This window comes from Gallinula chloropus (genome assembly GCF_964237585.1).
Source record: "Gallinula chloropus genome assembly, chromosome: 4".
Classification (NCBI taxonomy): Eukaryota; Metazoa; Chordata; class Aves; order Gruiformes; family Rallidae; genus Gallinula; species Gallinula chloropus.
The window spans coordinates 46,002,354-46,027,705 of NC_140088.1; the positions used below are offsets into that span (position 1 = coordinate 46,002,354).

At 38.9% G+C, this 25,352-nt stretch overlaps 1 protein-coding gene across 1 annotated transcript in view; it reads left to right on the forward strand.

Annotated features, from left to right (window-relative positions):
* Positions 1-10,950: 10,950 nt before the first annotated feature.
* LUZP2 (leucine zipper protein 2) overlaps positions 10,951-25,352 on the forward strand; it is a gene marked incomplete at both ends in the record, with an annotated part of 219,316 nt that continues 204,914 nt past the window's right edge. The window contains one exon of the mRNA XM_084263109.1: positions 10,951-11,012. Within this exon, the coding sequence (XP_084119235.1) occupies positions 10,951-11,012 (62 nt within the window). The remainder of the gene's footprint in view (positions 11,013-25,352) is intronic.

Genomic DNA, 25,352 nt, shown 5'->3' on the forward strand with positions numbered 1-25,352 from the left:
TTTCTGACTACCTTAAAAGAAAGCTTATTTGATCTTGTTTTTAAATTAGAGGTTTTTTTTCACTCATAACAGGTCTTGTATATATGTAAACACAGTTTTACGCTTAATCCATCTGAAGAAAAGAAATTGGGGAACATGGTTTTGAAACATTTTCAAAACTTCTATATCACTTTAGCTCCTGGACTTAGCAGAAATCCATTCATTGAATCAAGTTCTATTTGATACTAGACCTCATAGGTGACATATGGCACACCCTACACTTGACCGGGTTCCCAACAGTGATGATAAAATGATTCACTCTATGAAACCTAGCAATGACATGGAAATGTGACCAGAACAAGAAATCTTACATTGTGCTGCTGCTCAGAAATTCTGTTTAATTTCTCTTGTTTAAAGATGGGAAAGAAATTGCTGTAAGGTAAATAACAATTACTAGGACTAGTATAACATTTTCATTACTACTCTTGGTAACGAGGAATCTTTCTTTCTCTTCTTCGATATTTCTTCCCTTCTTTTGGCAGTGTTTGAAAAATTGCACTAGGGGAAGAATCCTAAAGAATTAAAGAAATATAACATCAGGGGTTTTTTTTCTATTTGTACGTTTTAAATATGACTAATATATGCCACCTATGTGTCTAATTTGATATACATACTGGCTTTCATTTGAAACTGCAGATCAGTAAAGAGAATAAGAAAAGACAATAAGACATAAATCTTAAGTTTTACAGAACCTTTTTAGGCTATATTTTGAGCAAATATAAAACAGTAGTTTCTCTGAATTTCATGGAACCATAAGGGTTTACATGAGCTCAGTATCTCAGCTCTGAGCTTACTTTTTACTGCAAGTTTCAGTTTTCTCTGTAGAGAGGATCACAGATGGCTGTGGTGAAGTACAGATGCTGTTTTCCTACTGTGATTCCTGGCACTGTATGGGGAGACAAAGCAGTGAATTAACATCTGAAATTTTTCAGGTAAACAGAAGTGTCCCAGTCATTCTTGTTTCCTTAGCTTGGCTGATACTATACTCTGCTACCACGTGTTTGTGCAGTCTATCAGTTTTAGACCACTAATGAGATGTGCACTAAACGTATATACTGAAAAACAAATGTAGACTGACATAACTGCTTCAGACTGTGCTTGCACCTTTTTAAAAACACAAAGTAATTGTTCCATTATAATGCAGAAATCTGCAAGACTTTTTCACTATGCAATTATAACATTAGTGTGACAATCTCACCGTTGATATAATGTAGCAATGAGTTCCCATTAATTCTGTATTAATGACATTTTGATATGATCTGATAGTATAATCTTAATGCATGTCATATCTAATAAATATTGATTTAGAGCTGCGCTTCTTGCTTACCAAAAATCAGGTTTTTAAGAGTATAACAGAAAACAGTTCAAAATATTAGGAAATTCTCATTATTTCATTAAGGTAATCCAATTATTAGTTAAAGTCTTGTATTCCTACTTTATTAAGGGGAGTTATGCAGACTTCTTTATGCATGGGGAGGGCACCTATGTTTATCATTGGTGTGGATAAGAGCATGCGACGTTCTCTGTGTAGCTTTGTAAAGAAACTGTCACATTGCCCTTTGCTCACAGTCTCTTACGATAACCTCTATTTGGCCATAAAACCACTATAACAATGTGTACATTATGAAACAACACAGTAAAACAAACCAAGTATAGAATGTAGTAGATAATATATTTATGGCCATAATAAATAGCTGTAGCAGTTACACACAAAGCATACCTGTAGTATATCATTTTGAATCTTCTATGCTACTCATCCTTATATTGCATGTTATCTGACTCATAATCTATGCTTTTGAGACACTACTTCTGATGTTATTTATCATGAAGTCAGAAATACTTATGACAAGTCAAGATTCCTTAGGAGAAGCTTATAAATGTTGCTGCTTCATGTGATTCCCACGTGTCTCCAATACCAGAGAATCTCACATTATTTCACACCATAGGTTCCCAAAATGTAAATGGTAATCAAGTTTATATATGGATTTATCAAAAAAATTTAAGTACTTTGGGTGTAGGAGTCTGAGTAGTAGTACAGATCCTAGCTCTGGTATTTAGATCACCTGGATTGGGATGTTTGTGAAGTTCAAGACTGAAATATCCTAATGACTCCGTAATAATTCTCTCTTGGATCACATTCAATCTCATTACAGCTGTAGAAGTCCAAATGTTTTACAACTGATTTAATTGGATTTATTTCTTCACATGGCTTGTTTGTGTTGTCTGTGGTTTGTTTTTTGTTTTTTTTTTTTTCCTGATGTTGTTTTTAAAACTGATGGTCTGCTAGGATCCAAACATACTGGAAAAGATGATCTGCCCTACTTCTTACTGTTTTAAAATAAGGAAGCGGGGGTGGGAAGGGAAGCAGGGAGCAAAGTTTTAAATAACTATATATGTAAAGATAAACGCTTTTTCAGCTTTACAAGGGGCCTTTAATCAGTGTCTCAATTTCTAAGTGCAAATTTCTGGATGCTGTAATGAATTGATGCCAAAAGAAATGATGCTAAATATGCTATATTCTGGCTAAGAGACAACTATCCTTAAAGACTTTTCTTTCACATTAAAAAACATTATCAGACATCTTATGCCTTATTTGGTGTACTAAAAAAGCATTAGAAAAGTTCTCTTGAACTCCAAACTGATTTAGAAAAAAAGGCATGTAGCTCAAAGACCTTCTTAAACCAGTTTTCATCATGATCTGAAATCTGTCGAGCCTGACACCCAGAATATAAATCCCTCTGCTGTGACACCAGTAAGAATGATTCTTCTCCAGGGCTGCTTAGATGTGACTGAAATGTTGTATTATTTCCTTATTTTGTTAAAAAATATTCTATGAGATTTCTGTGAGACTGATTTGTTTAAAACCTAAAAAATCTATGCAAAATTTTCTGAGACTCGATTTGGTTTTAATTTTTTTTTTTTGAAGAATTATCCAGTACCTTTTGTTTTATAGAAGTCAAACATATCCAACTTAGCACACCATTTGGTAAATTAATAAATTATTTCAGATTGAAACAAATTATTCTTTAATGAACCTGTGTGAAGACTGTTAAACCACTTTAGCATGCACATATTTTTTTCTGCCTTTAGTTTGAATGAATGCTGAGTTCAACAGAGTAGAATTTTGGTATAAGAAGGCAGATTTGCCCTGAGGGGTCTGCTGGATATAAGTAAACCTCAGCTCTGAGATGCTTAAAAAGGAGTTTTAATGTGAATGACTGCTGACTGAAATAATGTTTCTGAAGATGTCCTAACTCCTTTTTCAGTGACCTTGGTGAAGCCTAGTGGCATATTTAAGTTTTGCTTCCTGTAGCTACAAAATGAAATAGGTCTCTCTCAAACCTTGGATTTGTGCTTTGTACAGCAGAGTCTAAATAAACACAACCACACACAACAAGTGTCCACAACTTATCAGGAATGGCTAGTTTTGGTATACAGAGAGAGATTTCTAACAGGATCTGAAGCAGGAGAAAACTTTTAAGTTTCCTAGTGCCAAGTAACATACTGCAGGTACAAGCCTCTGCCATGTACAAGTTTAAATATAAATTTATGTATGAAGAGGTTCAGCACTGCTGACTCTCTGGTCAACATGAAGTCCAGAAATCCAAATCAGCTGGTTTTGTTCTGGTTTCTGAGATCAAAGAACTGTTGCTTGTCATTTATGTAGTGGTTGGATTAAGTCTGTTGCTATCAGAATTGCTGGAGATGTAATATTCCATAAAATGTAGACCTTTGGTGTGGAATGAAGGTAGGCAGTCTAGTTATATTTAATATTAAATACATAATCATTGCTGTTTTGGACAGTGGAAAAAAAAAAGTCTTTCATAGAATGAAATCAAACTTTTTCCTGTAATCACATGCTTATGAAATTGCTCATTTCTCTGTACTTTAACAGCAAACCTATATGGGCTGCATATATTTGCTAACAGTTCAAATGATAATTTGAAAGGGAAGTCCAATCTGCTAAAATCAGGGCTAACATTGAGTTTAAATTTACTTTTTTATTATTTTAATAAACTTGCTTTTGAATGGGCTGGTTCTTAGATTTAAAAGGCGTTACCTTGCAAATCACTTAAAAAGTTTAAATGACCTTCAAAGGGACCTTTGTTAGCAGCTTTTACTCAGCTCTGATGTTGAAGCTATAATTCCAGCAGTGCTAGCCAGGATTTTTTTTTTTCTCTTTTTTCTTAATACTGAAGTTAAGCACTATCCTTGGGAGGATGCCTATTTTTTTAAGCTGAAATATTGTTGTAGTTTAACCTGGAAGACAGCTAAAACAACTATACAGACATTTTCTAACACCCCCTCCCCTTTCTTCCACTCCCCCCCACTGCCCAGTGAGATGAGGGAGACAGCTTGAAAGAAAAGATAAAGGCAGTTTAATAGGACAGAAATGGAAGATGATAGTCATTATAAAAGAATATCCAAAACAAGTGATGTATAGCAGAAATGCTGACCAGCTGTAGACCACTGATTCCTTTCTAGTTCCCGAGCTACTGGCCCAACACCCCAACCAGCTTCCCCCACGTTCTGTGCTGAGTATGTTGTCATGGGTTATGGACTATCCCTCTGGCCAGATGTCCTGGCTGTGTCCTCTCCCAGCTTGTTGTACTTCCCTGGTGTCCCCGTGGTGGGCCAGTATGAGAAGTTGAAAAGTCAATGACTTTGTGTAAACACTGTCTACCAACAAACAAAACATAAGTGTGTTATCAAAATTATTCTTAGCATAAATACAAAACACAGCACTATGCCTATTGCTAGGAAGAACATTAACTCTATCACAGCTGAAACCAGAACAATACAAATGATGTATCAATGCATTGTGAGCTAGTGTTCTAACACTCTTTTATTGTGTGATATGGTATTTAAACTTACTGCTAGAAAAAATATTTTAATATTTCAAAGAATTGAGATAATTGTATGTCAGACTTCCTTTGAGATGCCATGAAAGCTGGATTAGCTAACTGATTCTTGTAAAAGGTGGTAATAAATATCCTGTCTTACCTGGAATACATACTTCTAAATGGAGGTGTAATACTCCTAAAGAGGAAATTGCTAGAAAGTTTTCACACTTCTTGCATACTCTTGTCACTCATGTAAATTCCTTTGCCACACAAACAAGTCTCCAGGGCTTTATCATTCAGACTGAGTGGATTTCCCACGGTGTTTATAAAAGCATGTGTGTTGAAGATTGAGCTGAGAATCAGTCACCCCAAACCTATTATCTCACAAAGCGGTTTTGTTAGTGTGTCAGCTTTCAATCAAGAGCATTAATAAGCTGCATGCATTAATTCTATGTACGTGTTTATGCTGATTGTGTTTGTACATGTTGTTATAAAATATTAGGCCAACCGCATTGAAATGCTTCACCCTGAGATTTGTGCTTTGCCTGCTTGCTTGGTAAGAACATTTTATCATTCAAGTAGCTTTAAAAGATTTGTTAAGAGCTTAATCAAAGCAGAATTTCTGAAGGCAGAGAAACTCTTCACTGAGTGGAAGGAAATGAGAAAATAGAGTAGGAGAAAAATTGGGAAAAGGAATACCAAATTTATTTTCAAAGTTAAATTGAAATCTTTCTTTAAAAAAAACCCAAACCAAACCCAAAACCCCAAACAAACATAAACTCCACCAAAAAAACCCCAAAACTAAAACCAAAACCCCAACAGACACCCACCCCCCAATAATTATCTGTCAGTGTTCTTCAGGTGTAACACTTCATAAGAGAACATCCCTGCCCCTCCTTAGGCTGAATAGATGTTCAGATCTTGGTAGATCTTAGCACCCATGAAATCCAGTTGTCTTTCATTTTAGTTAAGGAAGATGAAACAATGCTTTGTTTTGATCCACCTGTGTTATAAATCTTTGTAATTCTCTTATTTATGAAATCCTCATTACAGAAGACTTGTTGTTCAATTGATTTAGATTGGCTTGAATTTCCTGGCTCCTGCTCCTCCATCCTTGCAGGAGGAGCAGCACTTATAAGCAAGCTTCTGGATCGCTTACATGCAAAGGTCAGTGCTACAGAGGTATTTTTCAGAGCCATCAAAAATCTACCAGATTTATGAGCTACTAACACGAGAGGCAGAGAAGCTCCTGCTGGCAACATTAGCCAACATTTCAGTAATGGGCGGCGTGTGGCAGGGGGAAAGCAGGAGGAGGAGGAGGTGTTTTAGTTTTTCAGTCCTCTGCAAAGAGAAGGTGTCTCCTGGAAGTCACTTTTCCTTTCTGCTTCTGTTCAGTCAGTGCTGTTGTCTCAGAACTATACTTGTGCTTATCTTGCATCACTGAGGTCTGAAGCCTTTAACTATCTCACAGCAATTATCCTTAAGAAGAGAGTACTGATGTCTATGGCTTTGTACTTCCTCCATTATTGAAGATGCTATTTATCATACTGTATTTCAGAGATTAGGTTATTACTCTGGAACTCAGTGTGTCTGGCTAGTATGTTGTACAGTGTAAAATTGTATTGTTACTCTTTTAGTTATCTAAAATAGAGCTTCACTTCAAAATTATAGATACACGTGTATCTGTATGTGTGTCTGTGTGTATATACACGTGTATAAGAATACATCAGGAAGCTGGCCTTCTCTGCACTGCAACACAGTATCTACATCATATCATAGTTTGCTTTACAGGCCACTGGACATGACATTGGGATAGTTGAGTCCTACCTGTAGTTTTGCTTCAGTTGTAGGGTGCTTTTCACAAATACAAATTTACCAGTTGTATTTGTAAATCACTCGGAAATTGAAGGCCTTATATTTTTCCAGTGTCCTTATTCTGAAAATCTTTTCCGCAAAGTTTTGTGAAGACTTCCATATTTAGAATTTTAGTAGTTGACAGGTCTACTTTGTTCAGGATATTTATAGAAAACTATCTGTTAACACATCTGCATTGAAAGTAACTGAATATATTATATGTCGTCATTTCATGAGTCTTCTTTTTACCACTATTTCCAAAGAATTAAAATAAAATTAGGAACTCTGCTATAGTAGTTACTACATAAACACAGTCATAACTTGATGTGTTTGTTCTGGCAAGCGTAAACTTGTGCTCTGTTTTGCAAAGGGAGACAGTTGATTCACTTTCTTCTCTAAAGTAGGCAGATATTCCTACACTGTCTGTATTTAGCCAAACTTGCAAGAACCTGTGTGACAGCTCGTGTTTGAAATGCCTTCAAATTTCACTGTAGTAGTCTCATTGTTTTCTTCTTACTTATAATTTCTGTGTAGGGTTATTTGTGAAGGAGCATATATAATCACCGTACTTAGGCTTGCTGAGCTAGGGGTAATTATTTATTCAGGAAGACTGTCAATAAATTTGAGCCAAGAAATGGAAAGTCTTTAATTATAAGAATGAAAATAAGACATTTCTTAAGTTCCACATGTTTAATGTGATCCTCCCCCTCTACTCTGCGTTGGTCAGGCCCCACCTGGAGTACTGTGTCCAGTTCTGGGCTCCATGGTATAAAAAAGACAGGGATCTCCTGGAGAGAGTCCAGAGAAGGGCCACGAAGATGATTAAGGGCCTGGAACCTCCCATATGAGGAAAGGCTGAGTAAGCTGGGTCTGTTCAGCCTGGAGAAAAGAAGGCTTAGGGGAGACCTAATTAGTGTTTATAAATATCTTAGACTTGGGACGCAGGGGGATTTGGCCAGCCCCTTTTCAGTTGTCTGTGGGGACAGGACAAGGGGCAATGGCTGTAAGCTGGAGCATAGGAAGTTCCGCACCAACATGCGGAAGAACTTTTTCACAGTGAGGGTGACGGAGCAGTGGAATAGGCTGCCCAGGGAGGTGGTTGAGTCTCCTTCTCTGGAGATATTCAAGTCTCGTCTGGATGCCTATCTGTGTAATATGAGATAGCGAGCCTGCTTTGGCAGGGGGGTTGGACCCGATGATCTCTTGAGGTCCCTTCCAACCCCTAAGATTCTGTGATTCTGTGATTCTGTGAATGTGTTTATGTGGTATATTTCTATCCAAGGTCTTTGAAGCTGTTACACTTAAAGATCAAATATTAATGTATATGTAGCACTAAACAAATTGACTATACAGTCCAAGTAAATATGCAAAAACTCTCTCCCATTTCTTGGTGTGAATATACTACTCTCTTCTTAAGATGCACATTATTCTGTTAAAATAAATTGTCCTAGAAAAGCAAAACAAAACCCACCAAACCCCTCATAACAATACAAAGCTTCAGATCATGGTCATTTAGTTGAATATGGGGGGAGGGGGGAGGATGCTTTTTACGTCTTCAGGCAAGCAGCTTGAGCACAATGAAGTCTGATAAAGTAGCATTTAAGATTAAGTGCCCAGTCTTCAATTATAGGAGTTTTCCTCTAAAAATGCAGGATTTGCTTTTGTTTTACCTGCCTTCACTGCTGAGCATTTCTCTTCACTGTAATACAGTTTTACCTGTGTGTAACTCAACATTTCGGGTTGAGCTGCTCCAATTTCCTATGGCCTGGCTGGGTGCACACTGCGTCCAGCAAGGGTGAGAGCCCCTACCCTCATGTTCAGCCTGAGAAAAGAAGACTAAGGGGGGACCTTATTAATGTTTATAAATATTTTAAGTATGGGATGCAGGTGGAAATGGCCAGCCCCTTTTCAGTGGTCTGTGGAGACAGGACAAAGGGCAATGGTTGCAAGCTAGAGCATAGGAAGTTCTGCAACAACATGAGGAAGAACTTTTACACAGTGAGGGTGACAGAGCACTGGGACAGGCTGCCCAGGGAGGTGGTGGAGTCTCCTTCTCTGGAGATATTCAACACCGGTCTGGATGCCTATCTGTGCAATATGAGCTAGGGAGCCTGCTTTGGCAGGGGGGTTGGACCCGATGATCTCTCGAGGTCCCTTCCAACCTCTATGATTCTGTGATTCTATGATTCTATGTCCTGACCTGAGAGGGGAAAGATTTCTGCAAATCCTTTACACTAAGTCCCTGAGGTGCTCATAGGCTGAAACTGAATTTTGACAGTATTTTTAGTGTATTTGCATTAGAGCAGGGCTAAAGCAGTGGTATTGGTAAGCATGAAAGCTTCCTCATTGTTCAATCAATTCTGATCAGGATGAAGAAATTATGCAAAGAATGATAATGTGATATAGTGCTATTATAGGCTACCTGTACTGGAGCCACTTGTAAAAGCCCTTGAGATGAAATCAAGACTTAGCAGTTAGGCCTTTCTATTCCACCACCCACTGCTCCTCGAAAAAGAGGGAGAGCAGTGATAGAAATAAAAATATATTCCTCAAGTTGCAAAATTTCACAGTTTTCTTAAGCTCACTCAGCATCATCAAGCATAATTTACTCCCTTGAGGTACCAGTACCTTCCCCTCCACAGCACCCCGTCTGTGTGCACATAAAAGAAAGGTGGAAGAAGTATTAGCTACTGGTGCCTGGTAGCCTGAGAAGGTTGGCTTTTTCTGGAAGAGAAAATGACAAGCTGACTGCACTTTTTATGACCTTTTTACTATTCTATCATAAGTATCCATGGTAACATGGCTGTTCTTTCATGCTGGCATGTAGCATCAAAATAACAATAAATGCTGATTTAAATTAACATGGTTGAATAGAACTTGCTGACAGATGTGCTGAAAAATAAAGATACTGGAGTTGGGATACAAGGAAGGGGAGTCAGAAGTATGTTATTTTACTCCTTTTGGCTGTGTCCAACACTTTTCCTTTTCTTTCCCTCCCTCTGTTTGCTACTGAAGAATGTAGCCAATAATTTATTAATGCTATTAGTATACCAAGTTGAACGTCTTGTTAAGGGTCAATACTAATTTCAAAAAGGTTTTCATTCATTTCAAACAGTGAATTTGTTTGGTTTGGTGGAATCCAAAATCACTTCTCAATAAACAGTAAATGCAATCACATGCATAGGATAATCTATGGAAACTTTTATTTTATACTTGTAATATATAATGTAGTTTCTGGATGTTTTCATGTGACAAGACAAGCACATAGATGACCAGAGACTGTAACGATCATATTTCATTCACTTGTAGCCAAGCTTGGATTTTCTTTTATTGTATTGAAAGATGATTCTTCTTTTAATGTTATACTTTGCATGATTTGTCATCAGATGAGCTTCACTTTTGTCAAGGTAGGGAAGGGAATGCTTAGATCCTGAAAATATCTTTAACCAATGCTGTTTCATTTTAATCAAGATTAAGGTCAGGTGAAACACAAACATGGAAAGCAAGAAAACCAGACTTAATAGTTACCAGTAGCTTCAGGTCATGACAGGCTTTCAGAAGTGACATCAATGTTTCAGATTATCATTTTGGAATCTATTTGTGCTCTTACCTTCTTGCTTGATGTGGTGTACTGGGTTGAATGAACACCTAATTGGATTAGTAACTTGTGATTGATACCTTTCCAGATGGAGTGGTGAACTGACCTGTAACCTGACACTTGCTTGAAACAAATAAAGGTGCTAATTACAGAATACTGATGACGTTTTCCTTGCGATTTTCTTTTTTCCCTCTTCTTTTCCCTACAGGAAGAATTTCTCAGCTCTGTTCTGCTGTGTGTGACCTTAGAGCGAAGTACCAGGTACCGTGTGCTCATCGCTCCCCAGCCGCCGCTTACGCGGCTAGTACCACCAGCGCATCCCTCAGGACGCGGCTGGAGCCGGCGGCTGGAGTGCTCGCAGGCGGCTGGGCTGTGGGCTGGCAGCGGAAGCTCGCCGTGCCTCGTGACATCACTCTCGGAGCTCAAATCTCGCTCGGAGCTCCCGCTCTTACTCCGTCTGTCTGCTCCGGCGGAGCTAGGACCCTTCCGCAGCAGGGTGGGCAGCTCCCCGCGCAAGGCGAGGCTCAAGAGCAGCTGGAGAAGAGACGGAGAGAGAGGGAAAGAGCCGGTGCGAAGAGGATAGTGTGGTTCAGAACAAACCAGAGGAGCTCCAGTATGAAATTCCTCTCTGCTTATTACTTGCTGCCTCTTTTTCCGGCACTGGTCTTCAGCGCAAGGTGAGTACCGAGAGCTATTTTGCTTTGAGTTCTCCTGTTTTGTTTGCTGTTTGCTCTTTTAGATTCAGTGCTCTCGAGAGAAATAATGCAGATTTCAGCTTTTACTGGGGTAGTAAGTTTAGAGCAGATATCCTCTCTGATTTTTATCCCTCCCCCTCCCGATCCTCTGAAAGATATCGAGTCTTGTCTTGTTTTTTCTAGGCTTTAAGATATAGAAGAGCTGCTCCTGTGTAAGTTGACCCACAGCTCATGTGATGTAGTGAGACAGTAACAAATACGAGCTTTACGTATACACCAGTAGTAGATGTTCTCTGCTTCATTGGAAATAAGGAAGCCAAACAGCTGAAACTGAGAACATGCTAATGTTTTCCATTATAGAGTACAGAAAATAAACATTTGAACAATGGCATTTCAGTTTAGGTTTCTGTATCTGAACATAGACCTATGGCTTACCTTTTTTTTTTCTTTCTTCTCCTGTGACATGCAAGTGAGATGTTGCAGTGTTATCTCAATGCCAGGAAATGTGTTAAAAAGTTACTGCAGTCTAGCAACGTTCCTTTCTGTGCAAGTACAATAAATCACTGAGGGGAAAAAATGAACAAAAGCTATTGCAGCTTGAAAATAAAACCTGTTCTGACCATGCAGTGTTCTGATAAGATAATGTGTACTGCTCAGTTATTCAGAGATGGTATGTTCTCTATGCTGTAGACATAACATGTTCAGCAAAGAAAAGATAAAGCTGAGACACACTATCCCGTTGTCTTGATGTGAACAGATGGAAAGTTAATGCTGGGCACAGAGCAAATCTGTTATAATGACCCTGCTCTCAGTTCAGCCTTCTTAACTTCCAGTTCCTTACCAGAACACCAAGCCCAATTTTTGGCTAGTATTTCTCTGCTGTTGTAGAAGTTTATGGGGTACTTATTATGAAGATTGTAAGGCATGCTGTCAGAGGATATATGCAGGTACATCTGTCTTGGAAATGTATCCTTTCTCTTATGCTTGATGTCTTCCCATAAAATAAGCATCAAAGCAGCTTTTTGCAGAAGCACTGTGTGTTTTAAGCCTTAATTGTCAGGTGTAGCAGGAGCACATCTCTAAATACTCAAACACAGGCAAATGAGAACTGAAAAACTCTGAGCGGGAAAAGGCTTGAATGGAGGGAGAAATCTGAAATATCAGAATGCTTCAATTAGTTCAGTCCTTTGGAGGAGTTGGTTATTGGCGAGGGAGGGGTACTGGGTTTTTTGGTAACACTTCTGATTCTGTGATTCTACATTGCCAGTCCATATGAATCACTCTGATGCTCTGTGAAGCATAAAACTTGGCAGGAATTTACAATATATTGTGTGTCAGTAATTATACCTTACTGAAAGTAAGTGATCTAAGGGAAACATTCACTAACAGTCAAGTGTGAAACTTTTTGTTAAATCAGGTTAATAATTTTACACTAATTTGAGAGTGATACATTTTTTGCAAAGTTATGCCAAGCTTAAAAAGGGAAGGAAGCATTAAGCCAGCTTTTATAGATGCAGGTTTGTATCTTGCATGAGTTTGTGCCAATTAAACTGTAGTGAAAAGAGATGAGGAAAGCTATTCTAAATGTTCATATTTTATTGTTTTTTTTTATTAAGTGTTTCACAAGCTACTTGAACATTCAGGGGAGTAAACTGGGGCAAGTTATCTAGCTAGTGTAAAGCCCTAGAAGTAGGTGGCTCACCTTCCTGAGAAAATACTGCACCCATGCAAAATGAACTATAGCTTGTTCTTGATAACTGTAAAAACAAATAAAATCCATTCCCTCCCCACTTGTCAAGAAATACTTGAACAGAATATGAAGAAGTTGAACTTGGCATATGAATGCTAATTATGAGCAGTACGTCTCTGAGGAGTGGATATACTTTCAAAGAGTATGATTCTGTGCTGCATGATGACTTACATAATTGAGGAATGAAAATGATCAATGTGAGAGAAATTCCAGTCAAATTCCACCCAAGTACAGCATATATTGCACAGGGAAGTTTTGCTTTTGATACCAGATTAGTCACCTTGATAAAAAGAAAGATGACTGAAGCTCTACTGTGGAGTTGGAGATTGATAAAAGTCCTGGACTATTGTGTTCAGCGGGTCCTTTCAGTCACTTGATTTTTAACTGGCTGTGTAGAACATAGAGTAATTTTTCAACACCACATGATGGAAGTGTAAAAAAATATGATACAGTGCTATCAATATGCCATCTACTGGAAAGAGATTATGCTTTAATCTCTTTTAGCAGAAGTCAATTCTGTCTGTGGCAGTTAGTATTTCTTGTAAACATATGGTTAATTCATTGGCTGGACCCAAATAGAGTAGGCTTGCAGGACTAGTTGTGTTTGCAAAAAGCAAGGTCTAATTTCCTACTGTGTGAAATTGCTTAGCTAAGGCAAACCATCAACCTTGCAGAGCAGGAAGTTTTCCATCATGAGGATTTGTTCTCTTAAAAGTTTGTACAGAAGCACAATATGTACTCCACTTCATACATGGGTGTTGAAATCGGTGAGCACAGTACTTGCTGCAGAATTGGACAGCTGCTGCTTGTTGGTCTTTGTCATGTGGTGATGGTATTTGCTTTGCATCATGTTATGGTGATAGTTTTGGAAGACCTGAGCATATCTCAAAGCCTAATTGTATACAAATATGTAACTGATGAGTTTAACTATATTAACACAGCATGTTGAAGTATTTTATAGTCTTGTTTAAAAGAGGAAAACACACAGCTATCTCTTTTAAGACTGTGTTAATAATTAACTTTTGATTTTTCAGAACTGTATGTAACTGATTCCTCAACATATTCTAAAACCGTAAGCATGAAATATGCCTACCAAATTACAGAGAGTTCATATGTTGAAATGAGAAAACATTACTTATTACTACTAGTAATTATTACTCTGTTACCTAAACGGGGTTTTGATGCACCCTTGAGACGCAATAATTACTCTTGATCATATTTCTAGTTGGCTGTAATGCTAAAGAGGTAATCAGATTGAGGTGTTTATTTGCCTGTACACTGAACTACATATGTTTTGATGGAAAAAAAAAAAATACTGCTCTGGGTAATAAAATAAAAAATACGTCTCATATAAAGTTAAGGGGACCAAATTTTTAAAGGTGAATTTAACTTGGTAAAACTTTTCTGAAGCTTCCCTGTTCACTTTTATATTTCCTTGGACTACTTGGTTTGACAGATCTAATGAGATGGTTATATATGTGTGTGGTGGTTTAGCCCTGTCTGGAAGCCAGACGCCCACCGAAGTCAGTCTATTACTCCCCTTCTTAGTTGGACAGGGGAGAAAATATATATATTAAGAGGCTCAGGAGTCCAAGTAAGGACAGGGAGAGATCATCCTGTCATCAAATGACATGGGCAAAACAGACTCAACACAGAATGAAGAGAAGAGAAACTACCTAATTTATTACACTACACTACAAAGAACAGTAAAACCGGAGTCAGGAACGTGACCAGATCTTAAAACAAACGCAACCAGACCTTAAAACACTTTCCCCCCACCACTCCCTTCTTAGCAGACTTTAGTCAGAATTTTTGGGTTCTCAGTAGCACCTTCCCTCCAGCCCTCCATTCTAAGCAGACTTCCCTTTAGCCATGATTTTGCTCCCTTCTTCTCCCTGCTCGCAGTACAGGGGGGCAGGGACTGGGAAAAAATGGGGTTCTCGGTTACTTCTTCATGAGCTGTTTTCCTCTTCCAGATCTTAAAACACCTCTAACCTCCCCCCCGCCCCAGTTCCCTTATTAGCAGACTTCACTCTAGTCATGTTTCACTCCCTTCTTCCCCACTGCCCAATCACAGCACAGGGGGTCAAGGAGTGGGAGATGGGGGCTTCCATCAGTCCCTTGCAAGTTGGTTTCCTTCTTGGCTGGGGGGAGGGAGAGAGGGGGTGGGGGTGGGCCACTCATCCACACCCTGCACCATGGGGTCTCACCCACCTGGAGACAGTCCTCCACGAACTTCTTCAATGTGAATCCTTTCCCACAGGGCTTTATCTCTTTATCACAGTGTCTCTCAGTCCCGGTCCTCCACGGGATTCCGAGCCTCCCCCCAGCAAACCTGTTCCTGTGCAAATACCTCTCTTTCATCTCTGTGTCTCTGATTCTCCTCATGGCTGCAAGTGCTGGCAGGGGCTTGTTCCAACATAGCGTCACAGTGTCTTCTCTATGTCTCCACCTGCTCCATCCAGCGTGGAGCCCCTCCACGGGCTGCAGATGGGGTCTTGGCCTTTCCCATGGGTTTCTCCGTGGGCTGCAGGGGTATCTTTCTCTCCGGCACCTGGGGCACCTCCTCCCCCGCCCTTTCTTGGCCTTGTTGTCTGCACAGCTCATTACATCTTCTCAATCCCTTCTCAGCTGGCAAAATGCAGCTGCTTCTGGTTTTTTTTTCTCCTATATGTGATTCTCAGAGGCGCTATGATTATCTCTAGCCACGACTTTGGCCTTGAAATGTCTGATGTTTACATTTTTGGGGGCCGGCAGAGCATTCGAGCAGCCATTTTCTGCAGCCCCCAGTCTCTCTCTCAGCACCCAGCTACGCAAAACTGCAACAACGTGTTATTTTTTATCCTTGCTGAAGAGATCTTCAGAAATGAGTCGTGCTGTACTGCGTGCTCAGGGAGTGTGCGGAGTGTACAATAGGCTCAGTTTCTGATTCTGCAGTTGCCTGAGTGCTTTTATGGCCTTAGAAACCTAAATATTCTGACTGGAAAACCATTTGTAGAAGGGAATGCTTGCATGAAGTCAGTCATTGGCATCAGTTACTAAGATCTGCAGTCCAGTTTACCTTGTCTAATGCCACTTGTCTGCTTTTAGCTAAAATGAGAATTTTCTGAATGCTACTTCAGTATTACCGTTGAATGACTGGGTACTTCCATCTCTGCTCAACACACCAAAAATATTTTTTTTGCCAAATGATAAGTATTTGACTCCTTAGAAAAAGCTTGATGTGAAACAAAGATTTCTGCCCTTTTTTCCTATGACACTGAATGCCATCTGTGGACACATGAAATATGATGAAGATGCAAGACATGCAATAATTTGATTAAAGTAGAATACTTCAGAGCTGAGACCAGGGCCATAAACCCAGTAAGATGCACTTTAATAACAATAATATTACTGTTACAGCAACTCATTAAATAGTGTACAAACAACAGGGCTGTCAAAGGCAGAACTCACATTATGTTAATGGCTGGTGGTAGGGTTTTTTTTCCTGAAAAGTGTAGTTCAGTGGCAATCTTACTACTGTGATCTTACAAAGCAATCTAATTCATTGGCTTCAGAAGAATGCCACCTCTATTTTACAGCAGGATAAAGCCAGCATTTCTCATAGGTGGATGCTGCGTAGCGAAGGTATGGGTTTTGATCTGGTGTATGTCTGTTGTTGCAAGTGATAGAAATATAATTAATTAATTTACCTTATTAAACATGAGAGCCTGACTTAAATGCTTGCTCTTTCCCTGGATGCATTTTCAAGGTTGATGATCTTCTTTACATTTGTTGGTTTTGGTATTTTTTTTATTTTTTTATTGTTACAAAATGAAAATAGTAATAACTTTCCCTCCTCTGATTGAGGTGTGTGAAGGACTCAGACTGCAACTTGAGGAAAGATAAAGAGGGAAAGTCTTTCGTGATGTACTGGGGTGAGGAGAATGTTGAAAATCTTTGTTCCTATTCTTAAGGTATTTCCAATCATAGAAATACTGTTTGGCATATAATCAGGTGTTGAAAGTAACTGCTTTTCCTTTAGACTGATACGAAAGTAGAGGGAACCGTATTTCTTTCTCAATTTTGAGGTGGAAGAACGAGGTTCACCAGGTGCTTGGATGCTTGGCTGTCACCACATTGTTTTTACATGCTCTAGCAGGTAGCAAAAAGAGATTCCTACTTTTGAGCTCTCAGGCTGAGGTCCAGCAGTGTCCCTCCTTTTCATTGTGTTTGAAGGTTAACTCTATAGAGTGGTAGTAGACTACTTCTTGAGCAGAAAAGGTGATGCGTTTTTGCTGCAGGTTTGGTAGATAATGGAAGCTGTCTTAATATTGTGCTTTCTGAATTCTTCCAGAAATGCAGGGGCATTAACTCTGACTTGTCTCCTCTTTAGAATTCCTTTCACACTTATTTTTGCTGTCTGAGTTTTCTGGGCCGTGAAAGCTTTCTGATTTCTATCAGTGTGGATGATGATGCATGTTTGGTTAATGGCTTGTAAGCACATATTTGAGGTACAGAAGTAGCATTTATCATATGGCTTGCAACATTACTCTACCTGAAGAAGCATGTGCTTTGTTGTGGACTGTGTTTAAACATAATGGGACAAATTTACCAATGGCACAACTCCATTATTTCAAGGAATGTGTTTAGCTTGATGGCTTTATTTTGATGACTTAGAAGCAAGTGCCTAGTACAGCAAACTAGAGCTACTTGGTGAAACAAAGCTTTTTCCTTCTTCTGGGGAAAAAGTTTTGAGATCCAGTGATATATTAAAAAACAGACAAAGCCAACAAAAGAAAAATCCACCCAAAAAAGCCCACCAAAACCAACAACCACCACTCCCCTAAACAAACAAAAAGCCCAAAACCAAACCAACCAACCAAGAAACTCAAACTCCCAGATGTGTTGGCAGAAGGAGCTACTTCTTATCTGCTCCTCCGGGAATGCAGAAGCTGGACTACAAAACTGGCAATGGCATATGAGGCACACTTTTGTTGTTGTTTTGTGGGTGGTTGGTTTTTTTTGGCATGAGTGCAGTCACCAACCATACTGAGCGCGTGGCCATGGTGAGTCTGCAGGCAGCGGTATAGTGCAGAGATTCTTGAAGCTAGCTTTTAAAAAAGGTAGAATCATAGAAGCCTTTCCATTGGAAAAGACCTTAAAGATCAACTGGTCCAACTGTAAACCTAACATGCAAAGTCTACCACTAAATCATGTCCATAAATGCTGCATCTCCATGATTTTTAAATAGCTCCAGGGATGGCAATTCCACCGCTTCCCTGGGCAGCCTGTTCTGATGACTGTCAACCCTTTTGGTGAAGACATTTTTCCTAATATCCAAACTGAACCTCCCCTGGTGCAATTTGAGGCTATTTCCTCTTGTCCTTTCACTTGTAATTTGGGAGGAAATACCAACACCCACCTGGCTGCAACCTCTTTTCAGTTAGTTGTAGAGATCAGGTCTCCCTTCAGCCTCCTTTTCTTGAGGCTAAACCACCCCAGTTCTGTCAGCTGCTCCAGACCCTCTAGATAGAGGTAGGTTACCTCTGTTTTATGTAGAAAAATAAACAAGAACCTGCTGTAGGTGAACTACTTTGGCATCAGAGTGACACTGGTTAAAGCTAGCTTGGGAATCTCTGTACTTGAACCATGCTATTAAGTGCATGTAAGAATATGTATGTTTGTACACATATATTAATTCTATCCTTATGTGATGTTTTGTCATTTATGCTTCTGATTTCTGGAATCTAAGAGGAAGAAAAAAATTGAGGGGAGGGGAAGAAAGGGTGCTGCTAAAACTTTTTTAGCCTTCAAGAAAGACTTATTTTAGATTTGATCTAATCTAGAGTTAAAATATACTTGATGTTCCATGCCATCTCAGGTAAGTCCTAAGGATCTCTAGAATTTAGTCTTAATAAAATAGAACAGCTGGAATTCTGTTATGCTATGTATAATGCATTTCTCCGCAGGAGACTTGCTGTGGAGTAACTTTTGACATTTTAATGTATTATTTGTGTTTAGAGAAATTACAACACTGCCATTTTCCTGTTTCTTTCTCATTTATTAATTTATAGCTAGGGCAGAATATAAAGATATCTGAATTTAAACGTGTAATCCCTCTTTCTGTGAGATTGTGGGTTTGATATTGGCATATTTAATGAAATGGGTTCACGGTTAGTAATCCCTACCATATACAGGTCTGCCAACAAATCTAATTTATGCTACTTGTCAAAAACAGTGTTTGTTTTCATTGTCTAGTTTTGCTCAATGGCTATGCCAGCTGCCTTGTAAGGGTCAGGTCTGTAAGTATTCTATGTAAGGAAGACAAGTAATATGTTTGTTAGAAAGAATAAAGGTAGTTCATACCATCCTTCAATCTTAATATTGTGCCAAAGTTTAAGTTGTGCTATTTGCTATTGCAAACACATTGGAGTGGTAAGTAACGTCTAGAAATGCTGAAGAATAAATATGATGCTGCCCCAAATAGCAGTTTTAGTGTGCTACTATAGATTTTTCTCCCTTTCCTTCTTGTACTACTGCCTACACATCTTCCTCTTTACCTCATATCACTTCTGTGTTGATTAATCTTCAGTTTTACTGGGTATTATCTTAGCAATGCTTTTGTAGTGTTCCCTCTGAAATCTCTGCCGTATTTGTTGAAACAACACTTTAGCAAATCATGAGAGAAATTAAAGAATTATGCCCCTTACAAGCTGAAGAAATGTGTGCATGGCATTTCTTAATATCTTACTTGTTGATATTGATTGATAGCATCTATGGAAAGGAGTAGAGGAATGTCAAATATTCATGTGCTTTTTGTCTCCACAAGCTATCTTAAGAATATTATCAGTTGGTGTATTTTACCTAAACTACTATTTTTTCCAGGTATTTACATTGTCTTACAGTTGTCGCTTGTTAATTCTCATATTTTGTCAATTTATGGTCACAGTTCTGTTGAGAGAAATAGGGAGGTTTGCTTCTCATTTGCTGAGTAGAAAAGTGGAAGCTGGGTGAAAACCAGTTTTACCTGCTGTCAGACAAATTGCAGCACTTAGCACACTGAGCACAGATTTACGGAATCCCATCTAATTGCAGAACTGACACCTTTCCGGTTTAGTTGGAGCTGCTGCAGAACTTCCTTCTAAATTCTCCACATGAACTTCTAGGCCACCCCACTTTTACCAAATGATGTCTGTTACCATTGGCTTTGCAATTATCTGCTTGTCTAGAGAGCATCAAAACAGCTTCTGTGAAAGGACAGGCAAATGGCCTTTAAGAAGGGACACAGACTCTGTAATTCACTGTAATGTAACCCTTCAACATATTTTCAGAGTCTTTATAAAACTTGGTTTGTTAGCAGGAGGGGAGGAAGACAAATTTCCTAGTGCTGTGAGTGGTCTGTGAATATGGTTGTTTACTATTGCCATATAGTGAGAGGATTCTCAATACTTGGTACTGCTCTTCAGGTGTTTCTGTGATCTTGTTGATGTGAAAGACTGCAGAAGTAGGGGCTGTGACTTCACCTCAGAATTTCTTGGCAAACTGGAGGACCTAAAGTGACAATAACCCCAGTAATACACTTTGTCCACTTGATAGGTGCCATCCTCATCGTGTCTGTACGACTCTGCAGTCAGGTGTTTGTTTCAGACTAGCCTGTGGAAGCAAGCAGAGAGAAGAGTGTGATTTTACTAAGGTGTGGAAAAATTGAGCTGACGAGACTGAAAAGCAGCTGTGCTCTGGGTGGCATTAGCTTGTCTGTTGAGGAAGTTTCTTCCTCCTGATGCAACCTAATGAAATGTGTGCTCAGTGTACAAAGAGCAAATGTCTCAAAAATTGAGAAATAAATTCAATTTGAGTACTGCTTTGCTTACATCTTGCTTTTGTAAAAAAAATATTTTTCAGGATGGGGTGAAGGTCAGGTCAGGGTGCAAATTGAACAACTGTATTTAGTAAGTAGCTGAACCTTTTTGTTTCTTTGCTGAAGCCAATCAATTGGTGATTAGTTCTTACTTTCTGTGCCAAAATATGCAACATAGCCATTGTATTCTTACTACTTAGTGGCAACTAACAGAGTACTTCAGACTCACTGCAGGTCAACCCCTTTATTCTACAGAAAGTGCAGAAGTTCCTGGCATGTGCTCCTCTGAAAATAGGCACTGTAGCATTCATGTTGGTTTTACTTTCTTCCTTCCATGAAGGCAGCCAAGGTTTGACAACAGACCAGACATTTTAGAAAGGTTTAATACCTATAATCTATAGTGGATTTTCTTTAAGTGAGTCAAATGAGTCTAATCTGATGCATTTTGAATTTCAAAAGCAGACAGCATGTTGGCTGCACTAACCTTGTGAAAATCTGGATATAAGCAAGAAGAGCTTTATGCTTTGAAAATTACTGTTGTTTAGCTGCTAATGTGTATGGGGGATACCAAATAGTTGTGATTGTTAGCAGTCCATGGTGACCTCTTTTAGAAAGTCTAACCATGCAGCTTGCTTTGTTTCACTCCCAGTTGAGGAATAAGGTTATTTGGCTTAAAGAAAATGGTAAGGCTGGGGAAACGAAGCTGTAACCGTGGTGCCTAGATGACAGTGGTGTGTGTGTGGGGGGTGGGATACGGTCAAAACCCATGGCAGCGTTGCTGCTTCCCTTCTGTTTTCTTCATTAAACATCTCTAACCTTGCCATCAGTGCAGCTTGTGTTATTTAATTTGGTGAAAAATCAGTCTCGGATACTGCTTTCTGTGAAATTTCTGCATTCATACGTGAATGATGCATGAAAAAATACACTCAAGTTCACAGATAGTGAATAGACACTTCTCTGCAGTTGCATTTTTATTTACTTGTCAAACAGCTATCTGCTGTTCAGTATACACAGATGTGTGCTGTATTTGGCTCAGGAAAGCTTGCAGAAGCAGACCTTTCATTTAATATTTTTCTCAAATCCATACCCCTCATCGTTCCCATTTCAAATGTGCTAGTTCCTTCCCTAATTTCTGCTCAGCTAGAGCTCTTTTAGTTTAAGGGAAGATTGTTATCTTTTCCTGGAAACAGAAAAAATTAAATTGCTGTAAAAACTAAGTAGTAAAACCTGGTTTAAAGAAATACTAATCAATTCTTCAAATGCCTCAAAACATTGTATTTCTATCCATTTTAATATGATAGTATGTGGTATTGCCTGTTTCGTATGTACCTAGACTGCCAAAATTTGAAGAGCTTCTGAAACAGGTAGGAAGAAATACAGGACATGTATACCAGAACTAAGTGTTTAAGGAAGCTGTGTTCCTGTTGTGTGATATGAATCCAACATCACTGGCTGGTACAATGTAATTTGAAAGGTTTAATCCATCTCTATTGAATCGGTGTTGTACAGGAGTTAATCTTGCAATCAGAGTTAAAAGTTACAGCATTCACTCAGGGTATTGTAGGACATCATATAGAATCATAGAATCATTGGGCTTGGAAGGGACTCGATAGATCATTGGGTCCAATGCCCCTGCCAAAGCAGGGTCCCTAGCTCATACTGCACAGATAGGCATCCAGACGAGTCTGGAATATCTCCAGAGATGGAGACTCCACCACCTCCCTCCCTGGGTAGCCTGTCCCAGGGCTCTGTCACCCTCACTGTGTAAAAGTTCTTCCTCATGTTGGTGCGGAACTTCCTGTGCTCCAACTTGCAGCCATCACCCCTTGTCCTGTCTCCACAGACCACTGAAAAGGGGCTAGCCATTTTCCCCTGCATCCCATACTTAAGATATTTAAAAATTAATAAGGTCCCCCCTTTAGTCTTCTTTTCTCTAGGCTGAACGGTTCCAGCTCACTCAGCCTTTCCTCATAGGGGAGATGCTCCAGGCCCCTAATCATCTTCGTAGCCCTTCTCTGGACTCTCTCCAGGAGATCCCTGTCTTTTTTATACCAGGGAGCCCAAAACTGGACACAGTACTCCAGGTGGGGCCTGACCAGAGCAGAGTAGAGGGGGAGGATCACCTCCTTTGACCTGCTGGCCACACTCCTGATACATCCCAGGATCCCACTGGCTCTCTTAGCCACCTTTAAGCTTGATGTTTTTATTGCATGTTCCAGTGGTACTTTTATGTGTAATGGAAAAGTGTGTAATGTGTAATGGCCATAGTCATTTTGGGACCTAATTGGATGAGGTAAGTTGTAGAAGCTAGGGCGAAGGAGAGTGAGTGAGGGGGAAAACAAGCTAATCTTGATAGCTGCTAGTAGGACCTATATAAAAAGGGATATTACGTAGTGGGTAAATTGGAGTAGTGATGCTGTTCTGGAGATGCTCTATTTACCTATATCTTCCCAGTGGTTAGCTGTATCCAGGTGGTGCTGCTGTTTTGATACAAAGATGGAATTTTTTTTTTTTTAAAAAAAAGGTTTGTATGTAGAATGTGAGAAAAAAATTGAAGGGAAAGAGACTTGTTCTCCTTTGCTTGTTACTGTTCATGATTTAGAAATTATGGCATTGTTGTAGGTTTAATTCTAAATAAAAGTCTAAAAAGGATTTAAAATTCTTTTAATAATAAAGCAGAAAAAAATCTAGTGCTTTCACCTCAATTCTAGGGCATCTAGCAGACTGCTGATGTTACTCACAGGACTAAAAATATCCGATGAACCATTCTCTGCTACGTATGCTCCATAGACTTGAAACCTCATGAATGTTGTACACCTAATGCTAACTTAAGGGTAAATCTTTCAGTGCTTACAGATAACTCTGTTTTATAGATAGTGTGTTTGAGGAGAAACACACTGCACAGTAATGAGGGTAGAGAGAATTCTTACCTGTTTATTGTTAATTTAATGAAAATGAGTGGCAGTGGGAAAGTCTCCTCATCTGGGGTAGGTGCCAAAACATTGTTGTGGATACTGAAAGAAACTGAAGATTGCAAAATTGTATCCAGTTCCATTGGTGTATTTTTGAATGTGAAAAGGTCTTTCGCTCAAGGGAAAATACATAAATATGGAGCCTGTGTTCCTCTGTGTAAAGGATTTCTAGTTGTAGACACATAATTAAGTATGAAAAATTGATTTTTTACTATCATTTGTCAGCAGCTTGAATAGATACGTATGCTACTGCTTGTATAGAATGAAATGCTTAAAACAGCTGAATCTTTTTTGAGCAGCTAAGGCATCAAATTTGGGTACATCTTTTGCAGATAAAAATATCAAATTATTTCTACAGATAACATTGGGCTTTAATTTTTTATATCCTGCCACTTTCTTCAAATGCGAGGAATTATCCTGAGACTAGCATTGTTTCTGGCAAATACATTAATCTGGAGGTATTCTGTTAACTTACACTTTTGCTGTCTTGCACTTCAGTGTGAAGCAGATAAAACCTCTTTGTATGTACCTTGTATTTCAACAGACTATTATATATATTTTGGTAATGCCATTAGTTGCTGCCCTGATGACATGGGTCTAGCACTACTGGAAAAGTACTTTCAGAATTGTCTCCATTGTGTTAAGTGCTTGCTCAGCAACGTGTTATTTCAGTGGGATTTTTGCAGCTAAACTGGGTTATCGGTGTTGCAGCAGCATCTGACTCATCCTGATGGCTGTTCCAAACAATTCCTTTGGTGTGCGTGAAACAGCTTGCTTGTACTCTGTTCTCAACTGGCTCTGAAGCTTTCACAAATTTGCATGCCAGGTATTCCTCCAGATCTACTTTAGGGAGAGATCTGAATCTTTTCAGGCCTCAAATCCTTTTATGAACTGGCAGCATTTCACATAACCTCTAAATCATGCTAAAATTGGTACTTGTGCTTTTGAAAATGACTAAGCTTGTAAAATTGGATTTCAGGCATCATTGGTCCAGTAGATGGGATGAGTAGAATCCTGCATCTGCTTTTGAGTAACAATAAAAAGAAATAAATTGTGGTAAAAGTTGATAAAAAAAAAAATGCTTATGCATTTGGGGTAGCTGGACTTCAAGACATCTCTGTTATTACCTGTGATAATGAATGAAAATGTAAGTCTTGATATAGTTTTTACACAGAGAGATGGCAAGGCATTCAAAAAGTGGAATGTGATTGTAGGTATGGAGCTACATAGATGAAAAGCCAACAGTATTATGGAAAAAGATTAATAAAATTTAGGCAATCTATTCTCCTTTGGACAGATATTAGTTATAAACTAGTAAATTTGCATTTAATCAATATGCATTTCCTTACTTATTTGCCATCTTGAGAATTGCTGCTCTTCCTGTAATGTAATCATACTACAATTATTGGAATAGTGACCTCTTTTGATTAATATGTTAGTATTTATACCGATTTACAAAGAGCACTGCCTTTGAATGGATGTTGTAATGATTGTTTTCTCCTTCCAATGCTTAAGCCTCTTGACCCCTGTTACAATCTCTTGAAATGAGGAAAATAAATGAAGTTTTCTATTAAAAATTAGGATGTATACTTATGGAAGTACCTGGGGTTAGAAGATTTTGATCTATAACATTGTATCACACAATACTAGTACTGAATTCTGCAAGACAGGCGACTGAGCCATTTTACCATCATTACCTTGTCACACAGCATGATTTTCAGTTGAGGTGATCTTGGAATTGATGAAGTGGTCTGTGTTAC